Source organism: Nelusetta ayraudi, unplaced genomic scaffold (assembly GCF_046127955.1).
Source record: "Nelusetta ayraudi isolate G7.1 ecotype Tasmania unplaced genomic scaffold, CSIRO-AGI_Nayr_v1 ptg000313l, whole genome shotgun sequence".
NCBI classification, from domain to species: Eukaryota; Metazoa; Chordata; class Actinopteri; order Tetraodontiformes; family Monacanthidae; genus Nelusetta; species Nelusetta ayraudi.
Genome location: NW_027466360.1, coordinates 150,001 through 168,515, shown reverse-complemented (window position 1 = coordinate 168,515; position 18,515 = coordinate 150,001). Strand labels below are relative to the sequence as shown.

The 18,515-nt window shown below is 43.7% G+C and overlaps 4 protein-coding genes across 4 annotated transcripts in view; 1 reads left to right on the top strand and 3 right to left on the bottom strand.

Annotated features, from left to right (window-relative positions):
• Positions 1–171: 171 nt before the first annotated feature.
• Positions 172–6,876, bottom strand: mapk15 (mitogen-activated protein kinase 15). The gene is made up of 14 exons (XM_076017310.1): positions 6,658–6,876; positions 5,093–5,191; positions 4,914–4,943; positions 4,092–4,182; positions 3,602–3,732; positions 3,231–3,394; positions 2,686–2,825; positions 2,510–2,567; positions 2,283–2,420; positions 2,068–2,173; positions 1,664–1,976; positions 1,438–1,565; positions 1,186–1,338; positions 172–1,082 (listed from the first exon to the last, which is right to left on the bottom strand). Exons 1-14 carry the CDS (start codon positions 6,742–6,744, stop codon positions 888–890), a joined length of 1,833 nt encoding a protein of 610 aa, XP_075873425.1. The 5' UTR covers positions 6,745–6,876; the 3' UTR covers positions 172–887.
• Positions 6,877–7,900: 1,024 nt separating this feature from the next.
• On the bottom strand, positions 7,901–10,662 carry vps28 (VPS28 subunit of ESCRT-I). The gene is made up of 10 exons (XM_076017319.1): positions 10,553–10,662; positions 10,084–10,146; positions 9,960–9,988; positions 9,767–9,804; positions 9,536–9,625; positions 9,332–9,437; positions 9,081–9,182; positions 8,888–8,941; positions 8,717–8,808; positions 7,901–8,470 (listed from the first exon to the last, which is right to left on the bottom strand). Exons 2-10 carry the CDS (start codon positions 10,121–10,123, stop codon positions 8,353–8,355), a joined length of 669 nt encoding a protein of 222 aa, XP_075873434.1. The 5' UTR covers positions 10,124–10,146; positions 10,553–10,662; the 3' UTR covers positions 7,901–8,352.
• A 133-nt stretch (positions 10,663–10,795) lies between these two features.
• aunip (aurora kinase A and ninein interacting protein) lies at positions 10,796–12,860 on the top strand. The gene is made up of 4 exons (XM_076017313.1): positions 10,796–10,912; positions 11,135–11,248; positions 11,378–11,534; positions 11,643–12,860. Exons 2-4 carry the CDS (start codon positions 11,156–11,158, stop codon positions 12,602–12,604), a joined length of 1,212 nt encoding a protein of 403 aa, XP_075873428.1. The 5' UTR covers positions 10,796–10,912; positions 11,135–11,155; the 3' UTR covers positions 12,605–12,860.
• Positions 12,787–18,515, bottom strand: part of cap2 (cyclase associated actin cytoskeleton regulatory protein 2) — a 14,226-nt gene continuing 8,497 nt past the window's right edge. The window contains exons 6-13 of the mRNA XM_076017311.1: positions 18,190–18,275; positions 17,972–18,077; positions 15,781–15,982; positions 14,589–14,752; positions 14,339–14,462; positions 14,174–14,256; positions 13,703–13,846; positions 12,787–13,623 (exon numbers count right to left, since the gene is read on the bottom strand). Of these exons, the coding sequence (XP_075873426.1) occupies positions 13,540–13,623; positions 13,703–13,846; positions 14,174–14,256; positions 14,339–14,462; positions 14,589–14,752; positions 15,781–15,982; positions 17,972–18,077; positions 18,190–18,275 (993 nt within the window). The 3' untranslated portion in view covers positions 12,787–13,539. The remainder of the gene's footprint in view (positions 13,624–13,702; positions 13,847–14,173; positions 14,257–14,338; positions 14,463–14,588; positions 14,753–15,780; positions 15,983–17,971; positions 18,078–18,189; positions 18,276–18,515) is intronic.

The following is an 18,515-nucleotide window of genomic DNA, read 5'->3' as shown; positions in this document are numbered from 1 at the left end:
AGTGCAAATGGTGGTGCGTCAGTGCATTGCCTGTCAGTGAAAAGGATCAAGAGATTTTCTTCCTAAAACATCGTTCCTCCTTTCTGTGTCAGCATTTTAGAAATGTGACGTCATTCTTTCATAAACACAAGGACGTCACTTCTTCCGTCCTTGCATGTGGCTTTATAGTGCTTTGTTCATGTGAAAATCATTTATTGTCGCAATAACAAACTCAACAAAACAATTATTAGAATCATTGTTATATATTATTTCGATACTCTTAGCATCCCTTGACTTAATGAAAGTGACAAGCTAAAACATGAACAACTTGGTCCAGTTCAGTCATAACACATGAAATTGCACGTTTCCAGTGAGTCTGATTACCCAAAAGCCAGTCTTGTGCTTCACACACAATCTAATTATTCACCGGGGCAGTGACTGCATCACGCCATACCACACTTTACAACTATGCATAGATACAATTTATCTCCCATCTCGGTCGCTCCTCCTTTAGATTATTACCTACTAAAGGGGAACACCTTTGAACCTCTATGCAATGGACAGAAAAACAAAGCAAAAATGAATTTCAAAAATATTGTACATCACTTGTGAATTTGATTTTTAAAAATTGCACTTTGAAGTCAATCTATTGACCCATTAACATCATTATCTATGTAACCCAGTTGACAACAAGGCTTCGAGAAAAACTTGCATGTGGAAGTTGCTGGAAAGAAACAAACAAACAAGCAAGCAAACATCATTGCATCTTTGCGATAATTCATTGGTCCAGTCTGTGTACTCTCTTACCATGGAGCAAATATTTTTCATATCTATTTTTATAGACTATAGGTACAATCTATATTCTATACACAAGTCTTTTGACGGTATCGTTCACAGTGATAGAGCAGTTACTGGTGACAAGGCCGACTCCTGAGTAGATTGTCCAGGTCACTTTTGTTGATGGTCCCATAGGCTTGAGCATAGCTGCCCAGTTTAGCCCGGGGGTCACCTGCAGCCGCCACGTTACAGTTGCTCTGGAACACCTTCTTGCTAAACTTGGTCGGTGGGCGAGCCTCTCGCGCTTGAGCACTCGAGCGCTGATTCTGCATGACAGCAAAAAAAGAAAAAGAAAATCATGTATTCTATGTATTAGGTTAATGTATTTCTAGTCATGTTTTATATGATATTATTGGTAGTCGAACTGACCAGGCGTGCCGATGTGACGTGTAACCCGGAGGTCAAGGGTGACTCATCTTTGCGCACCAATGGGTTGTTGTGGGTTTGGTTTAGAGTCTGGGAGAAGGAGTGGTTGTGGGTGACAGGTGCGGAACGACCTCGCTGCAGAATCTGTTCCACAGACTAGCAGGTGGAGAGGCAGGAGGTCAGTTCCAAATAGAAGGTGCGTCTAAGCATGGCCTTAATCAAGAGCAAACAAGTCAGAGGTGGTCTGACGCTTACCATGTTGGCAGTGGCGCCCTCAGATGGCGTTAATGCTGCATTTCCATTGCTGGTTTGTTTAACTTGTCGACTGGTTGTAGTGGAGGAGTGGAAGTGAGGTGTGCCGGCCGCATTCCAAACAAAAGCATCTAAAAGAAAATAATAATAATAATAATAATGCACAAATGACTGATGAGTAACTGTTACTGCGCAAGGCAGCTCAGAACTGCAACCAAAAGAGTCGTACTCGGGGCGTGAGTGATGGGGTTATATGTGAGTTTTCCCACAGCTGGGTTGACATGCGGACTCATCTTCCCCGCAGCAGGTGGTGTTGACACGGTTACTGGTTCAGCCTTTGCGAAGCACGACTGTCCAGACGTGTCATTTGCCTCATCGACCTTCGCTGGTGGCGTTTCCACCTCATGGCCACCATCACCATTGCGGTTTCTTGCCACTGGGTCATTGTCCTCTGCCAGAGGGCGGCGAGTAGTGTTGGAGCCTCCCTCTTTTGGCTGGATCAGCCTGAGAATCCCTTGGTTGGTCCTCATCTCCAGCATCATCTGCAGGAACATAAACGGTCAAATTAGTCAGAGGGGTGAGAGGGGCACAAAAAGCGATGTTGTTAGATGTGATGCGCGAGTCATGTTGTACCTCGTAAAGTTTATTCCGATACTGGACCACAGACAATTGGACATCGTCATCCACCGAAAGCACAACGTCATAGTTGAGGGCTGGCTCTTTGGACGGACTATGGAATCTTCAAGAATTAAAACCAAAAAACACAGATATTAGAATTATTGCCACGTTGACAAAATAACAAGCTGATCTGGCTAATCTAAAGGCAGTACGGTCTTCGACCACACTACCTGGCTACATATGGATGCTGGAGGGCTTGCTCAGCAGTCAGTCGTTTGTCTGGGTTGAAAACCAGCAAACCTCTGAGAAGGTCAAGGGCATCAGAAGGCACAGACGGCGGCAGGAGATCTTCTAAAGGCACCTGAGGCCTGATAAAAGGGGAGGAAAGTTACATCACGTCCTGTGCTGTTGCTGAGAATCCATTGTGCATGCGTGCAGGGAAGGAAGTCCCTCTTACTTCAGTAGCATCCTCTGAATCACTGAGGATCCGTATTCAGACTTGATGGCCAGAACATCTGAAATAGGACAAGCACAAGCAGCCTTTCAGCACATCAGAAGTGGTGAATGTTGCCTGACGCAACGACTGCAATAGGACTGTAGCGAGACTGATTCAACGTGGAGACATGTGATCACCCTCAGGACTGGGGTGAGGTATGGCTCTCATGATCTTCTCTATTTGGTTGATGGTGGACGTTCCAGGGAAAAGGGCTTTCCCCAGCAGCATCTCCCCCAGGATGCAGCCGAGGCTCCACATGTCAACGCCTTTGGTGTACCTTTTGACAAGATGCGAGTCTTTTAAATTTCAATCAAATGAGTTAAAGTCCCAGTGATTGTCACATCCAAAATCATAATCCCAAAATGCAAAATGTGTCCTCCGCATTTGACCCATCATCCCCTGAGGGAGCGGTGGGAATCATTGGGTGATCGAACCCCCCAATTCCAACCCCGAATACTGAGTGCCAAGCAGGGACACAATAGGAACCATTTTTACAGTCTCTGGTCTGACCTGGCCGGGGATTGAACCCACAACCTACTAGTCTCAGGCCGGACACTCTACTACTAGACCACTGAACTGGTTCCAGCCTCCTCTTTTTTTTTTATCAACACATGCATGGTGAATCTGATTTACACCTTTTGTCAAGGTGCTGACAGGAGGATCCTGAAGTTCAACTCGGTACCTTGTGGATCCCAGCAGGATCTCAGGCGCTCTGTACCACCTCGTCGCCACATACTCCGTCAACGCTGGGTTCCCACTGTTCTCCTGGATCTGGTTGAGCGATCGGGCCAGGCCAAAGTCGCACAGCTTGACCATGCAGTCGGTGTTCAACAACACGTTGGACGGCTGAAGGGAAACATGGAGACACAGACGACTGTTGGACTGTCGGTGAGGACACTTGGATTCTTAACTTGCCACGAGCTATTGAGCAATCGGTTGACCTAGTTGCAACCTAAAAATTTAAATGAAGATTAAAGGAATTTTTAATTATGGCAAACAGCAGGAGGACAGTCCTCACTGCAGATTTTCAACATACGGTATATTAGCTTTTACCTTCTGATCCCTGTGGATTACATTTCCTGAATGCAGATATTTGATGGCTTTGAAGAGCTGGTACATCACATAGCGCTTGTGGATATCTTTGAGCAGTGTGCCTTTCTTTATCACTGCGTGCAGATCGGTATCTGTGCAAAAAAAGAGAATTTTTTTCAATACGGATGAAAAAAATGAAACCAAGGCGACATCTACAAAATAATGGACTGCGACGCATGGAGGTTGTTTCCAACTGTGATTTTAACTCTGAGATGATTAAGGGAAAAAAAAAAATACATCCACTAAAATCATCTCCAGGTTTTTGACAAATCAGTATGTGAATGAATAAAAGGCAAAGAGGGAAAAGAGGAGGTCTGTGCTGAGGCTGTCACACAGCAGAGTGAAGGACACGCAGCTGCAGACTCAGCAGTCGACACACACACACGTACACATTTTCAGTGCCAAGCGCACTATGACTGTCATTACTGAAGCCTTCACTTCTCCCACTCACCCATATATTCAAAGATGAGGTAAATGTCTTTATCGTTTTGCGCTCTGGTCACGTTCAGAAGTTTGACAATGTTGGGGTGATCGCCAAACTCCTGTGCATAGGACAAAGTGTTCAGTCACTGAAACAACAGCAACACACACACACACACACACACACACACACACACACACACACACACACACTGTATATCTGTCACTGGCTGCCAGACCATAGGTTTGCCCTGCAGTAGCGCGCGCCGGTAGTCTGTCAGTGTTGTGTAAACAATAAGAAAAGGTTTCAGTAGCAGTTACATAATGTCAGGTTACTGGAGGTGGTGGTGGGGCAGTGCAGGTGCAGGGGTCAGAGAGGAAGGCCACTTGAATGTAGGTCAGCAAATAAAGGGTGAAACAGGGAGGTGTTGCGTGAGAGTCTCTCAGCACTTAGCAAACAGTGACTTCCTGGAGCCTGTGCCTTTGTTCAGATGCATTAGTGCATAATAATTTATTATTATTAATAATAAATAAACGCCTTGTGCATTCTAATGGAGAGGCAGATGACCGACGAGATGGGCTATTACCCGCAGATTTATTTTTCCTAATTGTGATCCTTTACCGCTGAACTAATTAACAGAATAGTGGCTAATTATTATCCACAGGATACAAAGGGCACAGTGCAAGCACTGTGCAGCGAGCTAACCTGCAAGAAGCAATGTGTATGCTGAGAAGAGTGAATGCCTTTGCTGGTGTTGCCTCAGTGAGAATGCATGCATGTGTTGTTGACTTTACTCGGATAGAGATAAATGCATCGTGGATTTAGTCTCCCAGCCTTTATTTTCATCATTACCTGCAGGAACATGATTTCTCTGAAAGTCCGCTGCAGAGGGAGAGACAAGTGCAGTGAAAGGAATGAATATACAGTACATCGATGCAGAGATACTGATCATCAGGTCAAATCTAGCCGTTCACAGATGCAGATTGAATTGTGGCATTGTTTGCTTGTGTCACTTCACAGTCAGGCCGTACCTGTGCATCTGTCCGATTCCTGAAGGCATCAAAGATCTTCTTCACAGCCACGATCTCTCCCGTCTGTCTGTCCACTGCTTTCCACACGATGCCGTAGGCCTGAGGCAGACACAGCAGATGGCATCAGGAGCGGCACAGCCCATTAGCCGCTCTACAGCGTTGTCGGGTACAAGAGCTAACTGCAAGACACGGACAGCTGTTTGCCCACCACAGACTTGTCCATTGGACGAATCTTGCTCAACGGGAAAGAAAAATGAAAAGAAAAGAAGAATGCAGATGGTAGCAGAGATTAAAACGGCACCACTGGTCTTAACACTGGCACCTGTCATCGTCATTTAGTACTTTTTCTTTTTTAAAGCGTCACAGTCTCGTCTCGGACTCTGAGGCATTTTTACTCTGACTTGTCTCGGTGTCGGACTGGACGGACTCAGGATTTTTGATCAAGACCGGTGGAGAATCAGCCAACACTGCAATGACAGTTAATGACGGGGAAGAATCCAGCTGCTGCTGTTTTACGCTCTGTTTGTGACACAACCCCTTATTCCAAGTTGATTTATTTTTTAATTTTATGAAGCAAAGTGTTGTACATACATACAAACATGTTCAAGAAAATTATTAAAAGATACCTTTCTGAAAAGATATGTTGCTGTTGATTTAGACGCAAATTTGAATTGAAAAAAAAAAAAAAATTGGTCATTTATTTCTGTTTTGTTGTTATTTGTCTTTGATGTTTAAAGTCTTGGTCTTGTCTCGATCTCGATACGCTATAGTCTTGATAATGTCTTGGTCTTGACTACAACACCATCATCATCATCCTCCTCCTCTTCGTCCTCATCATCATTTTCCATCACAGGGTCGTGATGAGGTGCTGCAGCCCAGCCAAGCTCCCTTGGGGTGGAGGTGAGAGCGGAGACGCATCCTGTTGCACTTTCACTTTCATTTCACCAGAAACGCAGAGGTTCGGCAGCTGCGGCTGCCACGGGCCACTTCTTCTTCAGAGCTGCAAACACGGGTCACGGGTCGGCGGTGCGCAGCCTGCGCAACCCGAGTCCCGGTGGGCCTCAGGTGTGACGAGTACTGTGTGACGTGAGGACGTGGCGGTTACCACCTGGTCCTGTCCCCGGCAGAGCACAGCACTGCACAGCACAGCAGAACAGCAGCTAGTGTGGAAAACAGGAGCGGTCCGGTGGGAACAAATTACACTGATCAGCTGATCTTGAGCTCCAGCTCTGAGCTGCCAGCAGCAAATAAAACGATTACACTTGTTGCTCTCTGGGCTCAAGTGCGGCATGTGGTGTTGTGCAACTCTCACAAAAAAGTTTCGAAAAGTGTGTGTTTGTTTGTTTGTTTGTTTGTGTGTGTGTGTGTGTGTGTGTGTGTGTGTGTGTGTGTGTGTGTGTGTGTGTGTGTGTGTGTGTGTGTGCGCGCGCGCGCGCGTCCAAACCAGAACAACGGGCTATTGTCTCGAGCCGCGCAAAACAGGTGTAAACAAAGTTTGCCGTCTGAATCCAGCAAAACGCGAGCGGCCAAAAGAACAGACAGTAACAGACGGAGAGAACTCTCACCCCTTTGCCGAGGCGCTTCTTGATGTCGTACTTGAGGGAAACATGCTCCTCCACCTCTGTCACGTTTCCCGAGCGATTGTTGCTCATTTTTTGCGAGTCGCCGGCGGTGTTTTGGCTCACGCAGAAGAGGTCACGGTCGTCGTCATCGTCGTCGTCGTCGTCATCATCATCATAGCGGTCACCGTGCTGTTGTTGTCTTTGCCCGCCTTGAAAGTGCGTCAAACTGCGTTCAATGATGAGCGAGACAGCCGCGTCAATGTGGAGGTTATTAGGCGTCTCTCTCTCTCACACACACACACACACACACACACACACACACACACACACACACACACACAGAGACTGGAGCGTTGTTGTTTTTGTTGTTTTGGGGTTTCTTTCGGCAACAATGATCAGGTCGCGTAAAATAAGATCGTTATTAAATTTCTAGCGGTGAAGTTGAATTTTCCTGCACCTACCTCTGTCTCCGCTGCTGCCAATGCTGCACACAGACGTGCCATACAGTTTTGTCTTCTTCTTCTTTTTTTTTCTTTTTGTGGTCGTCCTGGCAACAACTCCGCTTCTGCGCGTGTCTCTTAAAGGGACCAAAACACTTCCGGGATAGGCAACCGCTGCCAAAGACCTTAGCAAACCACCACTAATGACTCATAAATAATGAAGGAGCCTTTAAAACCAATCGAGTCCGTCTATTAAAAACAAAATGTGTTTTGCTAAAGAGCAGCAATAACGATTTTATTATTTGTATTATTATTATTTATACACCTGGTCACCTATTATGAAAGCTACTATATAAAAAGATAATCTCATAAAAAACAGCGAGGAAGGAGTTTAATGGGATCAATGTATTAATGTACTGGCTCAAACAACTGACGCACAACACAAGTCGTAGGAGGTAAATTTATTTCTTTCTACAAAGGTGTTACATGCTCTCATTTAAAAATCAAAACTATTATTTACAATGATAATAAATATGTTCTCCCTAATGGTGTTTGAAGGGTCGGAACATATATAGCAAGCAAAATGAGGGGACGTCTCCACCTCGCTTTTTGCCCACTGACTGTGGCCAAACCCTCATTTTGAAAAGGGGAAAGAAAGACTACGTGTGTGAGTCGGAACAGGGATAAAAAATATACACAATAAGAATAATACCTTCCACCAATATCATTAAGAGGACATCCAGATAATCACTGACTTGACAACCTACATCAATTGTTTTAACTCTACCAACTCAAAGTGTTAGGCCTTTTTAAGCTGACCGTGATAGAGAAACAGACATCTATTTAGAAGCAGACTGTTCTTGAACCCAAGAAGCAGGTCAGGGACAGAAATATGGTACCAAAGGTTCCAAAGGCTGTTGACACCTTTCATTCAAATGCAGGCACTGTCAAATTTTAATCATGCTTCTTTTTATGTGCTCTGCCGCATTTTTGTATAAAATTAGATCTTTTAATATTACAGTACAAAATTATTTGAAGGGTGGAATAATCGGCCGAAGGTGACATAATCTTTCAGACATATTTGAGTCGAGGAAAAAAAAGGCCAATCATGCATATGACCCACAGGCGGAGCTCGATGGACAACTGCTCCCTTCCAACAGCCATTAAGAGAAAATAGAGTGTTTTGTTATAATACATAGAATATATATCACAGACAAAACCTCAGACAGAGCCGATAACGACTTTTTTTTTGTTCTTTTTAGGAGTGGAGGAAACGGTTAAAGGCATTGTAGGCCGATTCCAGGTCAAACAGCATCTGCCGCACCTGACTGTCATCCAACTCGTCTGAGGCCGACATGCTGCTCAGTGTAGTCAACCTGGGGAGACACAGTTAAAATCACAGCTAACAGAGAAAAAACTCAAATAAATAAAAGACGGTTACTAAAACTTGCTTATATAATGCGGCTTACGCAAAAGTCGTCATACTTGGAATCAACTCAATCAAGCATTTGTCACAACTATAAGCTGTTCATGCAGCTAAACTAGGAGTTTGTATATTGCACGGAGCTTGAAAGGGGCTCAACAAATTAGACAGAAAACCAGTTGCTGGGTATAAAACTTACCAAAGGCTGACTTTGTTCTTTGCCTCAAAGTCTGGAGGCATGTTGCTCATCCTATTCATGGTTTCCATCAGTTCCCTCAAGTCTGGCTGGATCTGGATTTGAAAATGTGAAAACCACCTGTTAGGCACTGTCCCAGTGATCAATAGTTCAATGTTAGAACTGCACGTATACCTCATCCATGGCCCTGATCTCCAGTCTCAACTTGTCCATCACAGTGATGAATAGCTAAGCGTTGAAAAATGTGGGAGGAAAATGTTATGTCAACATTTAAAATATGTTTGCCTATTATCTTAGCAGCAGTTCACTAAAAGTCTCCAGTTTTGAATGACTGTCCAATATAATGAGCCGGAGAAAGAATACATACTGAAACTATGTCTGCAATGCAGCGATTCAAGTTGCCCTTGTCATCCTTGATGGTGATTGGCCGATCCTCCTTGATCCGCTCCATGGCTAGAGGGCAGTCAAGCTGGATGACAGAAACATCTTTAAAATCCTTTCTTTGAAAATATAAATTTAACATCGGATCAACTGTGGAGCCTTTTTTTTTTTTTTTTTTACATTTACAAAATAAGATGAATCTTCAACAAACTCTTAACCTTAAAAAAAGAAACTCACCCTGTATTTCCTACAGAAGTCATCTATGGAACCCACATCAGACCCCTGCACCTGTTTGAAAGCTGCCTTATACTGAACCAACAGCCTGGAACATGACGCAGTGTACCTGAAAGACAGAAAACCCAGCACATTAAAACGTACAAATTATAGTTGTAAACACAAAATGTATAATATTTGTATTTAAAACTGTACTACAGAACTCACTCATTTGCTGTAACACAGTCTTTGATGTAAGCCTTCTCCAAAGCCTGGAGGGTCTTGACAACAGCAAAAAGCTCTGCCATGTTATCATACCTGCAGGAACAAAACAGATCATGAACTATTGTATCAAACAAGCTAAATCAGGAACAAGGAAAAGGAAAAGGAAAAAATAATAATAATCAGGAACACCTAATTTATTGTGTGTTATAATCTAAAATATAAGTAAAAACTTACTTTTCTCGCTCCCTTGCATTTTTGTATAATTTCACTTCCTGAAAGAGACACAATTGCAATGACTGTTTCAGTGCATAAAACAAGTAGAATAACAAATGCTTATGACTTTGACAAAGGCCAACATTTATATATGCCATGAAACATATTGTTGACCAAACCTTTATATACAAATATAAAAGGTTTTACAACTGACCTCATAGAGTTCAGGTTTGTTAGCAGGAGCTGTGAACGAATAAAATCGAATAGAAAGAAGATTGTAAAAGGACCTCGACAGGTTGAAGTCAAAATATTTTTTTATTTTGTGTGAAAGATTTTACCTCCTCCCACACCTCCTGTAACGGGTATCCCATGAAACATGCTTCAATGTGTCAGCGCGTGATCTGTAAACAAAAATATTGAGGAAAGAAAAGTTAAAATTTCACCAACGAGCAGAATGAACACAGCTCGGCATCTAAATATACAATACAAACGGTTCGATAGCGCTCACTAATACAGAATCATGGTGTGGTTAAATAATTTCTGGACTCGTTGGCCGAATAGGAAATTACAAAAATGTGTCGTGCTGCATTAAAAGAACAAAAACAGCTAGCCACAAGTTAGCTGCCGCAGCTAGTTCGTCAGCACTTCCTTTGTCATTTGAAGTTTTAGAACACAAAAGAAAGGATTTAGTCGAACAGTGCTTCTGACTGATGGTCACTTTTTTAAGACTTGACAGACTGTCGGAGAAAATTAATTCTTCCGAAAACATTTGGTGCTCAACTGACGAAATTAAAAGACACTACTCACCCTTTCAGCAAAATTCCTATGACGTCGATGTAAACACACCCTCCTCTAAGGACCAGTGTACGTCAAAATACGAGCTGTCCTTTGTGCCTGTCATTTATTTAAAGTGGTTCGTTTCGAAATTGTACACAACACATTTCAAAGTTAATTTTAAAATTAGTAGTATATAATATCATTAATTGAGATGAATGAGAGCTCTATGGGTCACCCATTCACATACTTTCGATATATTTACGGTGGGACATTCAGGCATTGTAGTGGGCAGCTACTTCCTGGGCGCCAGAAACAAATCACACACTGAGGGCGAATTAAACGTGTTTTAGAGTCGTACCAAAGAGTAAAGAAAGCTGGGATCTTTATCAGGTCAGTTTAAATAGAGTTTGGTCGTTTGGGAAATGTAATACACTCTTTAGTAATGTCTTAATGTCTAAATTAGCGAGAGTAAACGTTGTTGACAAAGCCTATGCCATAGCATTAGCCTTTGAATCCTTTATGATCGTGTAGATATAAAATAAAATAAAAAACACCAAGTGAAATCGTCCTGGAATGCCAATGGATAAATGTATTTCATGTCACTTGTTTTAGAACCGCTCTCCAGTCTTGACAATGAAGACTTCCAAAGCGGCATCAAAGAAACCTGCCGAGGAAGAATGTGGTGTTTGGTTGGACACTGCGCAGCTGAAAATGAAGGCAAAACAGGTTCGTGATTGAGATTTGATTCCAAAGGCTGAATTAAAAACAGTTTTCTAATACAGCTGAGTTTGCTTTCGTTGCTTTCTTGTTGCATTTGTATCCTGCTATATTAACATTTTGTATCTTTTGTTCCAGAAACAACCTGCTCGCCCCATCTCCAAACTGCTAAATCCATTCCTCAGAGGTGAAGGATACAGTGTGGATGTGGCTCTCTCCTTCACTCAGACCAAGATGGAAATGCCCAAGACTAAACAGAGCACCATATCAACCTTCTTCACCCCTCAACGAAGAGGTAAGTTGAGACCATTTCCAAAGTTGACTCTTGATGTAAGATTAATTTCACTTTTCTTGCAAGTACAACTTAATTGACATTTCTTTTTCTTTTTCTTCTGCGAAAAAGTTCTCAAAAATAAATCTACTTCTGATGAGCCAAACACGTCCCCAGCACCAACATCATCTTCATCACCTGTGTTGACTGAATGTGCTTTTGTGGAAAAACCTGAGGCGAAACAGAGACGTGATGCAGATCGGGAGCCCGATGTGTGTTGTGAATGGGAAAGTAGAAACGTTTCCGAAGATGTTGTGTGGCAGGAGCACACAGGAGACCCATTGCCTTCGCAAACCAAGCAGTGTGAAGAGGAATCGGAGATCTGTGTACCCCGGAGAAAGAGGAGATTCAGTACAGCTTCCTTGCCGCATGGTGATACTCATCATTCTCTAGAAGCTTGGAGTCAGGATCCATTGTTCTCTTTTAGCCAATGGACTAAGGATGAATTTGACCTGAGTCACAAGGAAATCAAGAGGGCCAAGAACTTAAGTGCCCTTGAACCAAGCTTGTCTGACAGTCTCCAAAGTGAGACAACCTTTGGTCTTCACTTGGCTGATGCAGAGGCGACTTCAACTCAAAAATCCTTGAAACAAATCCCTTCATCTGTGGTGGACGCTGAGAAGGAAAACGGTGGATGTTCACTCTCCCCGTCCCCAAAGAAACACTTTTTGCACTCCTGTATTGATCCTCTGAAACATGGCGTGCAACAGCAGAGTAAGGCTGACCGAGAGAAAAACATTGACTCACAGTTTGAGTGGACAAAACCATGGACTTCTCCACTGAAGAAACCAAAGCTCTACTACAAAACAGATGACGACGACAGTCTTGCCACGCTGTTCACCCAAGACTCTGAGGGCTTCAGGGTGATCGCGCACAGAGGTCTGCAGGTGAGAAGTCCTCTCAAAGATCAGAGCAACATGACCAGAGCAACCAGGAGTGTGAGAAGTGTTTCTTCCAGACCTCTGGTGGAGGATGACGACCATGAGATGCTCTTTACTCAAGACTCTCAGGGAAACCTTGTGATCAAACACTGAAGGACACATTTAGGGCATTTTTCTTTTTTTGCTAATATATATTTTTTTAACTTTAAAGTGGTTGTGCTGTAATTCATAATTGTAAATGTTTGTTTTGTGTAAGCCACTAAAATATCAAATGTTTCTGTGTGTGTTGTCTACTGCAATCGTCTTCATTGGAAATGACAACAAAACAAACAATGGAGGGTTTTGATTTTATTCTAAAAATTTCACATATATTTTGAGAGTGAATTAAAGGTTTTTGATGAGTACTGGGTGAACGGCAGTCTTTCTTTTCCGAGCGCTACGTCCTCTGGAATACACAGTGTGTTTTACAGGAGCTCTAAGCATCAGCGAGTTAAGGTCGTAGCAGTCTAACTGAATATCTGACAAGTCAGAGAAATTAGTTACCATGTATTCAGTTTATTACCGGACGTCCAGTTGAATATGTCTGACATTAATACATTCGCCTGTGCTGTTATCCCTTAACTGCAATTTTACACACTATCAACTTGATATCTATGGATTTAAACTTTTTCTACGTGATACATTTGTAAATATCGTGCACTCTACATGATGGAAGAGGTGCTTAGACGGTAATAATAATACACAACCCTACAAAGTCTTCCAGACCACCTTTACCTCGGCCATGGCATAATGCAGGATCTGAAGGAGAAAATACCTTCATGTTGCTTTGTTTCATGATTGCTTGTATTTTCTATGGTGCTGTAATGTAAAGTGATGTCAGCTTGAGGTGTCCATTTAATCTGTGACAGAGGGTCAAAATGCGAGAGAGACGTTAAAAACAAAGAAGATACAGAAATGACAAATGGACCGGAAGCACCACAATGTTCCACTGCCTGCAGGATATCATCCAAAACACATTTCAGTCACGGGGAATTGAGATTGTGGTTGAGCAAAGACAAATAACTGCTGTTTCGGCGTTGAAGCGTCAGTCAGCCGGCGATCTCGGTGGGTTCTGTCACCAGTTTGGAGCCGTTCCACACTGTTTTGAACTGCTCGGGTACTGGGAACTCCCTCTGTGGAACAACCAGGAGCACAACTGGTGAAACAAGAACTTGGGTACGGCTCTGACACTCTTATCTTCTTGGCACTTACGTATTCATCTTCACCGTGCGGGACCAGGATGTTCATCTCGGAGCTCTTGGCGCTGACGATGTCGCAGTCCAGCGAGTCTTTGCTCAGGTACACCTGGCAACCGTCGGTCTTGTTGATGGAGATGGTCGGGACTCTTCCCAACACCTGCAGATGACAAACATAGCGCGGCCTTGTGAGTTTGTGCTCCCAACGAGATTGTCGCAAATTACAGCAGTCAAGATGCCACTGTATTTTTGTGTTCTGTAGATCCTTCAAAGGCATTTGACCGAATTAAATCACAAAAAATTTGTTTTGTACGCGTCACCCACAGGTGCTTCACAGAACATACTTAGAAAAAAAGAGTGAAAATTGGGTAGAATTGGCACTGATAAAATACAATGCAGTCATTTTCACAGCTGATTCCTCACAAACTTAACGGCTCAATGCTACACGAGACCAAGCAGCAAGCAGGATTTGCATATTTTGTATCACCTGCAGCTGAACGGCCTTGGAGTTGATGATATCCACAATCCCCACCACATTCTCAAACACCAAGCCCAGCTTCTTGCAGTTGTCTGAAAGGAGACGCCGCAAATATTCAAGTTAGAAGCAAGCAGAATTTCAGTGAAGCCTTCTTTTTTATTCTACGTGACTCACCTATGATGATGGAGTTGATTTTGCCCTTAACCTGCAGGGTGCTGCTGCTGCAGCCAAAGATGTAGACAACCTGTTTCAGCTCCGTCTCCTCGATCACCAGGTCGTGTTTCTGCTCAAAGTTCTCCTACAATACCCAATAACACATGACATAAAAACCCAGAGCCAACTTTCTAGTGAATTTAATAATAAAAATAATAAAAACCTACTACACTATTACAATCATCCCTTGAGATTAAGAAGAGACACGCACCACCCTCCACTTCTTCCCCTCCAGCTCCAGCAGAGGAGCTTTTTTTGAAGGAGCAGCTTTGGGTGCTGTCCCCCTCTCTGAGGTCTTTGTCTTGCTCGGTGCCGCTTGTGACCGCAGGCTCGAGTTCTTATGGGTCTTTTGGTCATCTGAGACGTGCTTCAGACCTGTTGGACAGAGGAAGAGGAAGAGCGGCATAAGCAGAAAATACTTTATAATACTTCACTTAATAGTACCTTCTCAACACTGATCATAAACCCCAACTACTGAGAAATGTGAAATTAGTAATGCTATTGGTCATTTTTGTAATATTTAATTATTTATTTTTGTAAGGAATATTGATTGATTGATTGATTGACTCACGAACCTGTAAGGTGCCTTACAGCTCGGGCTCGCTAGACGATCTACAGGTGCTACCCGAACAATTAGAATGTCAAGTAAAAGTTGTTTTATTTTGGCAATCTAACATAAAAGATGAAAGCAACACATTTTATTGAGCCATTGCACGCAAATTGACATCTCAAGCAGTTCCTTGTTGTAACTTTGCTGATTATTTTCAGCTTATTAAAACCACAAAGCCACAAACTCTGAAAATTATTATAAAATTTGAGGGTTTTTTTTAAGCTGCAAGACCTGATCAGCAAAATCCAAAGAAATAAAACCTTGAAATATATTGATTTGCATATTATTCCTTTATATAATATGTCACATTCACCTTTTAAGTTGAATTGCAGAAACAACAACAACCTTTTCAGGATATTCTCATTTTCTGGTAGTACCTGTATATATATATATGGGTCTACCAAGCATAGGGGGCAGCACTGGAAGGGGTTGTTGTGTTTTTATACCAGAGCTAGAGAGGCGGCAGCAGCCACTGTTTGTGTGTTTGCTTGCCAATGGAAGAATAAATGAACAAAAAGTTCAATTGTTCGCCTGAACAATGGACTCTGTCGTATCCCTGCATGAATTTACGACCTCGGTGCCTTAGTGGCCGTTTGATTTGATTTGCTTCATTTGATTTTGTTTGTTAAGTTTGGAAATTAAGGACGAGAGCAAAGAAAAGGACAAATTTATTGACTCTAGTTAAGTCAATAAATGTGCAAATAAGCTACAAAGACCTGTGCAACATTGCTAACATTTTTTTTTCTCCTGTCAACAAATAATAAATATCAGCTGGTCTGGAGCGCTCGCCTACCTTTGGTGATCTCCATGCCCTGGTTGAGCTGGGCGAACATCGCCGCATGCTGGGCCCCCGTGGCCGCTGCCTGAGGTTGGGGGCCGTCATCGGTGAAGACTGGGGGAGGACCCGGAGGAGGCGGGGGAGGCGGGGGAGGCGGGCGACCAGGAGCACCCTGGGTGGCCGGGGAGTCAAATAAAGTGGACGGAGCAATAGGACCCTGAGGAGATGAAGGAGACTGGAGGTCAAAGCAGCGTCTGCCTGCAACACTGACGAGCAGAAAGAGGTTTCCAAGATAGAGTAACAAGTCTCTGCCAGCAGAGGGGGGTATTGCACAAGAGGCATCTGAACGGCGAACCCGCAGTCGTTTTAAAGTGAAACGATTAAGAATTTTAAGATATAAAATGAACCTCTTTTCGGTTTGAATCATAAAAAAAAGCCTTCATTCTATTTTTCTATGTCACTTTGATAAAAAGTTAAGAGCAAAAGTCTGCACACTGCAGAGATTTGAAACTTTGGACTCGGTAAGAGGAAGTGGGAGTGCACACATATATGCACTGGACACACACACACACACACACACACACACACACACACACACACACACACACACACACACACACCCACGCACGCAAAGATGACAGCAGTGTCATTTTATGTACTTCTGGGCACAGCTGAGGCCCGGTGACCTTTGACACGACACACACACACGTGTTGTGAATATGAAGGTTGAACAATGCTGACCTGTTACACTAAACAGCTCGCTGCATTCCGCTGGATTACAGTGTGTGTGTGTGTGTGTGTGTGTGTGTGTGTTAATGCATGGCTGTCAATCTGTGTGACTGCCTCTTTGTTTTTCATGCTTGCCTGTGTGTGTATGTGTGTGTGTTTGTCTGGAGAAAAAAAAAAGGGGTGGGCTTGGATCTCTGAGATCTCGATGAATTCCTTTTTATTGGAGCTTTTCCAGTCAAACGGAAGCCCCGAAAGCGCAGGAATTGCTTTAAAACAAAGAGATGAGAAAGAGAAATCCATCCTGAGTCCCAGCAGTGATAATTGTCAACCGCTCCAACATGGTGGCAGATGCCTTAAAGCCACATTAGAGGAAACTAAATGCTAGAAGTCTCTTGTAACCTGACATTTCTTCAAGCGCCCCGGCGCGTGCAGCACAACGTCGACCCGTCCGTGTGCGTTGCCGCTCTCTCAGCAGCCATCAGCTGCCGCCGGGAGCGGCTGTGCAGTTTAGGTTACGCTGCGGCCTGCGTGTCCACACAGAGCCTTTTCTCAGGGCTGTTGGAACTGTGAAGAAAACCTCCATTCAGGCAGCCCATGAGGACCACCTGTTGGTGCCACACACTCCTGGCCTTGTACACGCACACATTGACGCTCTGACGGCAGGGACAACAGCTGACACACACACGGCTGCTGCTGCTGCTGCTGCTGCTGCTGCTCACGTTTCAACAGTTGCTGAACGTTCACGCTCACCTGATTAAACAGTTAAAGGAGCAGTTCCATGTTCTTGGGTAAGAAGCTTTGTCCACTCTGGGTCAATTTAGCCATGATTCTTGAGCAGAGAAAGTTCCCATGTTGTGCAAAATTCAGCGTCAAGTGTTTTCTAACAATAATATGTAGATTTGTATGTGCAGCTGCTGCAAAGCAAAACGGCCAGAGGCCTCAGTCAGGATTCCATCTGTTAGATATACTCCCGTTGCTAACAAGGTTTGTTGACGCATTTGGTTTCAAGCCATAAGTGGGTCTCTGGGATCTGATATGAGTTAAGACCAGGGATTCCCAGGGCAGACATCCTTAAAAAGCAGTGTGTGTGTGTGTGTGTGTGTGTGTGTGTGTGTGTGTGTGTGTGTGTGAGAGAGAGAGAGAGTGAGCGACAGAGTGAGTGAGAGAGAGAGAGAGAGGGAGAGGTTTGCGGACTTGGGGAAGAAGGGCAGCAAGAAAGTCCTTCATACTTTCATTCATGCTCTTTGCAGTGATTTATGTAACGTCAGCGCTCCATCACTAAAAATGGAAGTGGACGCAAAATAGTCTGAGATGGCAGTGAGTCTGGACGCAACGAAGCATCCTGGCTGCCAGTGGGAACCGAGTGAAAACACAACCACGGTAGCAAACTGTTGTTTAACGGCAACGTTTTCAAAAGGAATAACGGTGATTTTTTTAATTTATTTATTTATTTTAAGACAACGCCCGGTGTACTCACACTCTTGCTCCACACCAGCCCTGTGGCGTGGTGCTGTTTGATGTGCGACTGCATCTCGGTCCAGATTGACAGATAGGAACGCACCCAGTCCACGTGACGTCTGTCGCTGTGGAGGGACACCAAGGGGAGGAGAGGGTCAGAAGCAGACCACAAAACCTGTCGAACCCGTCCACTGTCAAGCTTGTGGGAAGTGAAGCGACACCTGCGCAGCCACTTACGTCTCCTTGTAGTCCTTCAGCACTCTGTTGGTGTAGAAGGTGGCCGCGTCATTCATCTCCTTCACGTAAGGACCTGGTTGTGGACTCTGGCGGAGGAGGAGAGGTTCAGGGGACATCCAGGAAGACCAAGAGGAGGGAAAACTCTCAGGAAAAAAATATCCACTATTAACTGGTGACCTTCTTCTGCGTGTGTCCATCAATTATTACTATTTTTTTTTTTTTTTTACAATATAATTGATTTCCATGTTATCTACTCAAAAGATTGGAATGTTTTGGGGATTTCTTTGTCTGATAAATTGACAAAAAACAGGTGAATGATGAAATTC